Here is a 7,112-nt window from a genome sequence, read left to right on the forward strand (position 1 = left end):
TCAACTGCATGCTGTTTGTTAGCAACATTATGGAGTCAAGTGTATAACCGCAGTATTATATGCCTAGTTTGTCATGACAGACTTCAGTGCTTCTATTTCAGAAAGAGAGTGCTCATACATACAGGTCCAGTATCAACAGATATGTCCAGCTTGCCTCTTTTAGATCTATCAACCTGGTAGTCCCTGTTAGGTGATAGCCAGTGAATGACACACAGGGGAGTCACCCATAACTAGCAGATGGGTGGATGATCATGGATGATCAAGAAATTCAACATGGCGACTGCTGAATGTTTATCTTGTTTGACAAAATGTAAAATGGCATGAGAGTAATGACGTTCACAGTGCTATTGGAATGTATTGTCTCACTCTCAGCAAAAAAGTTCCTCACAAACCCTCACAAAGCATCCTGGGAGGAGCTGCAAAGTAGGCACATTCATCTCATTCATAGCTAAACCAGCCACAGCCAACAAATTTGTTTTCTTCATTAGATTAGTTGAAGAAAAAATCTGTTATTATGACAGCCACGTCATTGATCTGTAGAATATCAAGTTTAAGAAACAAAATGGGGAGCACATTTTAATTTACATTCTTCAGATACACTTGTAGCTTCTTTTCATCTGTGCATTTCAACATGGAAAATTTTAATTAGGTCCCTTATGTTTGAGCTATTAAATGGCATTTTGTTGACTTCACCATATGTTATGATGCTGTCGCCACATTGTGGCAACACGCCAGATGAGTTAATCAATGAGTCCTCAGTCCTCAGAGCTCACTTTGAGTATGTTGCTGGCCTTTATGCTTAATGCTGAATTTCAAATCTAGCTGATAAACAGTGTCACATATCTTAGGAGTGCAAAAGGGCAAATGCCAAGTCTTCAAAGGACTAGACTTTCAAGTAAATAAATTAGTGAAAAATATACTCAAGGATAAGGATGTAGAAAAGATGCTGGGATGATGCAGACAATGTTAAAAAAAAGAAAAATGTGTTTTCTCTACACATTGCCATTTGTAAAGGGCATCTGGAACAGAAAGGCGGGGCTAGTGGTTGATGTTACTCTAAGAAAAAGCAGTTTTTTTTAGATTACAACATTAGCCATAATGTGATACATATGTCAGACCTCTGTTTCACAGGTAAGGATGATGGAGCTCCAAACGGAGAAGAGATTCCACAACTTGACCCTTGCGCAAGTCCAAGCTCTGGACAAGATGTTGACAGAGGTAATCCCGATCCATGGACGAGGAAATTTTCCCACACTGCAGGTGAGAGCAAAAGACATCATACGTGTGGTGAAGGATCGTCTGGTTGAAAGAGACATTCAGGTGAAAGATATACGCCTTAATGGTGCGACTGCCAGCCATGTCCTGGTGAGGGATAATGGCCTGGGCTATAGCGATTTAGACATCATTTTTGGAGTGGAGCTGCCCAGACAGGAGGACTTTCAGGTGATTAAGGAGGTGGTACTGGGCAGCCTACGAGACCTCCTCCCTTGTGGAGTTAACAGACGGAAGATTACTTGCCTGACAATGAAGGAAGCATATGTGCAAAAGATGGTGAAAGTTTTCAATGAGCATGACAGATGGAGTCTTATCTCACTGTCTAACAACAGAGCGAAAACTGTGGGGCTCAGGTTTGTTAGTTCGCTTCGAAGACAGTTTGAGTTCAGTGTGGACTCCTTCCAGATAATATTAGATCGCATGCTGGAGTCCTACTGGGAGACTGAAAGGAAACAAGGAGGAAAGTTGGCATTGAATGCTGGGAATTTGGCTAAAAGAGACAATGAGGATGAAAGCAAAAAGCAATCAAATTCGAGCAATCCTCAAGATTTTGAAGAGGATATTGACAAAGACTCAGTAATGGCAACTGGCGGAGAAAGTCAGTGTCCAGATGAAGCAGTTTCTGTGCTTGAGAAAGAGCTTCCACATACAAAGACTGAGCATGTTGACGGAAAGCAAAATGCACAGCAAGTATTAGAACCAGAGAGCAGTAACTTACAGCAGGAGGAAGAGGAAGTGGATGGCATCGAGGACGTTCACTCAGAGGAGGACATTGTGTTTGAGTTATGTGAAGAAACCGGAGAAGAGAAAGAACATTTTCACAGTGGTTATCCTTTAGTTTCATCACCTAAAACTGTATTTACAGAGATCAGGGATCCGCTGATGACACGTGCATGTTTAAAGCTACAGAGTAATGAAGAGCTATGTGAGTCACAAGCTTCCCAGCCAGTGTCTGTAACGCATATAGAAAAGTCAGCTCCACAGGAAATAGTTCATTGTGAAGAAATTACTCAGTTCAAAGTAGACTGCAAGACTGAAAATACATCAGACCTACAAGATTCACATATTGAATTCTCCTTCCCTCCCCCAGCTAAGAAAACCTGCAGCACATCACAGGACGTTGTACCAGACTATTGCCCCTCACCAAAATTACAAAGAAAAATGTCACGAAAGATGATTAGTAAGCCTGAAAAATGGTCTTTGCTGACTGATTTGTCAGATCTTACAACACAGCTGTTTCCACCCATAGAAATACCCAAACCTCTTCAGCCAAAGTCTCCTGCACTGGATAGTGTTCAAGTTCATTGCTCAAATGTACCAGACACCAAGTTGGAGAACTTTGAGGGTACAAATGCTCTTACAGTTCCCACAAACAGTTCAGCCAGTGCGCTTCAGGATGGGACTGGCTCAAATGAAAGTGGAGAACAAACTGTTAAGGCAAAACACTCAAAGAAGCCCCCTGATTCCGAGACTCACACATGTGCAGCAAACATCGCCACACAACCACAGGTTGATGACCTGACAGACACTGTCCCAAACAGCTGTGGGTCAAGCTCATGGACCGGGGCAGCAGGGGAGCCCACCATCACTGTTGAAGCAGAGTGCATGTACGGAGACTTTGAGCAGGCGATGCACCACCTTCGCCACCGCCTCATCGGCACCCACAACCCAGAGGAGATTCGAGGAGGCGGTCTGCTAAAATACAGCGACCTGCTGGTGAGGAACTTCAGGCCAGCCAGCGAGACAGAGATTAAGTCCTTGGAACGATACATGTGCTCCCGCTTCTTCATTGACTTTCCTGATGTAAGCGAGCAGCAGCGGAAGATCGAGGCCTACCTGCAGTGCCATTTCATTGGCAACGAGGAGACAAACAAGTATGACTACCTGATGACCCTGCGACGTGTGATAGATGAAAGCACGGTGTGCTTGATGGGACATGAGAGGAGACAGACGCTAAATATGATCACAGTCCTGGCTCTGAGGGTGCTGGGCGAGCAGAACGCCATCCCCAACACGGCCAACGTTACCTGCTTCTATCAGCCGGCTCCATACATGACAGAGCCGATTTACAGCAGCTACTTCATCACCCAGGGCCAGCCCCCACTCGTCTACCACCCCTACCCTCTACATGTCCACATGCAGACTGGCCTGGTGTAGCTACAGTGACATGCCCACAGGGAGGCATGTAGGCTTTCAGCATGGTGCTCTGCAAGCAGAGGCACAAATGGAAGTTTTAACAACAACAAGCAACCACAGGCGTAGTGTTGTTTAATGCTTTGACATCCCTCCTGCTTATGACATGAAAGATCATAAAAGGTCAGAACTGAAAGGGGTCTGGAGGCAAAGCTTGTCACCCTTTCAAGATGAAGACTTTTGAAAAGGAAAGAAATGCTCGGAGCCCACTTTTTCAGAGAGCTCAGAGAGAGAATTTAATTGAAGTAGGGACTTTGTTTACTGCCATTTCAGCTCAGTTTTGGCAGGGTACTGGTCACACTCCCCTGTTGAGGAGAATGTTGCAATGTGATAATTCTCTATAGCTACAAGCTCAAGTCATATAAAACATCATTTCTGAAACACCTGTTGGCAACAAAATTCTTAGCTTGGGTGTTTGAAGTTTGAATAATGATAAATTGTTTCTGAGGGGTTAAACCCCCATATGGCTTTTTTGTGAACCATCATTCTCTGTAGAGTAAAATTCAGTACTGTCTATACTTGTGTATTCACTGTATAGAAATAGGACTTCAGACATACATGAGCAAAATTTGCTGTGATATTTCCATGATGTCATACGTTTTGTAATTGTGAATATAAACACCTAATTTCAAAGTTAAAAGCAAGAGATCCCAGGTTGACTTCTATTAGGGATTTTTCCAACACTTTGGATGGTGAGGACAACTGAAGCATGTTTCACTTTGTAAAAAAAAAAAAAGAAAAGTTCATAAAAAACCATCTCTATTTCTTGTTTCTTGTTTAACTAGCAACAAAAGCAAAAACAACCATCAACTCTAAACAGATTTTGATTCTGATTTGTTCATATAAATACGTGGCATCACCTTTTTCCAACACCACACCATCTACTTCAAACCAGTGAGAAAAAACCAACAACAAAAACAAATCTCTCATGACAAAAACATTGGCACAAAAATAATAATTAATGTAGGAGCCCATCACTCATCATAAAAAGGTGATTGAGAAAATATGTTTTTGGGGCCTTTAATCTTTTCTTTTAACATTAAAAAAATTATTACATAATGTAAAGAAAGGCTGAAAAATGACAGAAACCCTTAAAACACACTTCCCTGTTTTTGTCCTGTAAATTTTCGTATTCCTCATCAGAGAAACATCCCAAGGAATCGCCTCCGGATGACATTATGAAGAAAGCCTCGGCTGTCGTGTCATTAATTTTGAATAAAATATGTTCACATGTTAATATGTTACATGGTGACAGTTGTTTGTTGTAGTGGACGTAGTGAATGTCAGTTCTGTCGGGATTTTGCCTGCCACTGTGTGCCGAAATGTTACTGCACATTTGAGTTGTTTGAGCAGTCTACAATGCAGCCAGCAGTTATTGCACTCTGTCCCTGTATGTTTGTTTATTGTGTATGCATAGCTACAGTACATGTATTTAAAAAAAAAGACAATTTAAGCACAGGTTTGGATATGTGGGCTGTTCACACTAAACCTGAGACTGAAGCACAATGTAAATGCACATAGCTGTTGTTGAGTAGATAAGGTGTTTCAGACATGCTTGTGAATCTCCAATTACATATTGAAGACATCTAGAATACTATGCGCAGTAGTGCTCTATGCAGCTTTTAAGTGATGTATCTATCTTGAAACTCTGGGTATGTTGTGTATCGTTAAGGAACTGTTTCACCAGTAGAGAATGTCAGATATTCCTGTTGTGATATCTAGTTGGTCAGATTGTTGTGTTATTGTGATAATAAATATAACACAACTGCTCTTTGTCTGGAGTCTTCTCTTGCCCGGTGTGAGTTACACTGTTACTGTAGGACCAGCCATTTGTATAATTGTCTTTGCACGCATTTAATCACATCCACATCTGATTCAGTGTTACTTAGTTTTACTAGATTGAATCTCCTGATCAAATGGCAACATTGGCATCCAAAGAACACGAACATTTTTACAGAAATCTTTGCAGTGGTCAGAAATAGTAAAGAATTGTATCTCTTTATATGCATACATGACCTAAGATGACTTTTTTAGATTTTCTTTTTTTGTCTTTTTTTGAGTGATTACATTTTGTCATTTTTAATAACCAGTTTTTTTTCCTTCTTCAGATTTCATACTAATAACTGTAAACGCATCACAAGTGGACTTTTAGTCAAGCCAGTGTTTGGTATTTTAGGATTTGAGGAAATACTGTTTTCAGCCAATGAAGTCTGGTTAAAACTGAATATTAAGATCTTGTAATTAATTGACATTTGCTTCTAAACAAATCAAATGAGTTTGAGTTAAAAGTCTGTTATTATTTAAAGCATTAGTTTAAGTCGTAACTGAAAAACTTAATCGTAAAACCTGCTGGTCCTCCTCTCTATTGACACCGACACTTTATGAATATCCTTCAATCATTTCTTTGGTACACCAAAGACACCAAGATTTTATAAATGGAAAAAAAAGGTCCTCAGAACTCCACAGTATGTTACATCTAAAGCCTCAGTTTCCACTCTGTTTGGGACATGTACAAAAATGGTACAGCATTTAGATGTCTGTCCGTTTTGAGTCCTGTGAAAGTTTTATGTTTATGGTCTCTAAATTCTTTATACAGATCATACACTTTTCCAATGGTATATTATTTGGGTATTCCATTGCTGATACCCATCACCTGAATTTATAAATGCATACAGACTATGCAATCCCAATCCTGACCATATTTTTAATTCTAGTGAAGCATAATTATTTAGCCAACACAACCTTTCACCATATTTCCTGCCTAACCCAGAAAATTGTACACCGCTATTCCAACTACTGTAAAAACTCAGCATTTTAGTCACTTGATATTATCAGCACTGGACAATCCAAAGTAATTTCTTCTGAATATCAGTATGCACACATGTAACAAGACTTGGCTCCTTTAAAGTGAACTTTCCTTCTTTATGCACTGACCCATTTTAATTCCCACGACCCTACAGTGTCTCTGCAGTTTCTAGGAGTGGCAGAGCATGGTGCATCAAAGCTCAACCTTGTTTGTTCCTCATCTGGCTCACCCCAGCTTCCAGTGCAATAATGCACTTGCAAATGTTACAATTAGGTTTACAACTGTATCACGACTGACAAACAGTCCCAGTATTCTGAAACTCCTGACTCTTTGTCTTTGGGGCATGATGCTTATTACCCATTATAAACACAACAGATGACTAACTTGCACAGAAATAATGGTCAGACATGGAAAATCTTACAATTTTAACATTCATCACCAAATACTTTTAAGAGAAATTTTATTTTTTTATTAAAAAAAAACACATACAATCAAAACATGGTGTATAAAAGACAGTCACGTAAGCTTATTCCACCTACAGTAGAATATTACTGTTGTATTTGTCATCAACTACTCTGATGCTTCGAGGCAAGACTAAGAGCCATCTACTATATGAAAATAAGATCCCAAAATGTAAATCATAGTCTTCTCACACTCAACCAGAATCATTTCCCTGGGTGCTGATTTGTGTGTTATATCTGAGCACCTGACACCAATCAAACTCTTCAGCTTCCCAGAAAGCCTAACCTCTTTCTCTTTCTCCCATCAGCGACCACACAGAGGCAGAGTGGTGAGGTGGTGTGTTTGGATTAGAGCGCCCAGTGTTGAATGAGAATTT

General features: G+C 40.3%; 1 protein-coding gene across 1 annotated transcript; it reads left to right on the forward strand.

Annotated features, from left to right (window-relative positions):
* The first annotated feature begins 1,137 nt into the window (after nt 1–1,137).
* Nucleotides 1,138–3,467, forward strand: LOC111234561 (protein FAM46C-like). Its single transcript, XM_022762709.1, has 2 exons — nt 1,138–1,703; nt 2,817–3,467. The coding sequence occupies exons 1-2, from the start codon at nt 1,138–1,140 to the stop codon at nt 3,430–3,432; spliced, it is 1,182 nt and encodes a 393-aa protein (XP_022618430.1). The 3' UTR covers nt 3,433–3,467.
* Nucleotides 3,468–7,112: the final 3,645 nt, after the last annotated feature.

Source organism: Seriola dumerili, unplaced genomic scaffold (assembly GCF_002260705.1).
Source record: "Seriola dumerili isolate Sdu_G_001 unplaced genomic scaffold, Sdu_1.0 BDQW01000449.1, whole genome shotgun sequence".
Lineage (NCBI taxonomy): Eukaryota > Metazoa > Chordata > Actinopteri > Carangiformes > Carangidae > Seriola > Seriola dumerili.

Coding starts and splice junctions, on each gene's coding strand:
- LOC111234561 (XM_022762709.1), top strand. CDS start 1,138: ATGATGGAGCTCCAAACGGAGAAGAGATTCCACAACTTGACCCTTGCG. Junction 1,704..2,816: donor ATATTAGATCGCATGCTGGA/GTCCTACTGGGA, acceptor TGTCCCAAACAG/CTGTGGGTCAAGCTCATGGA.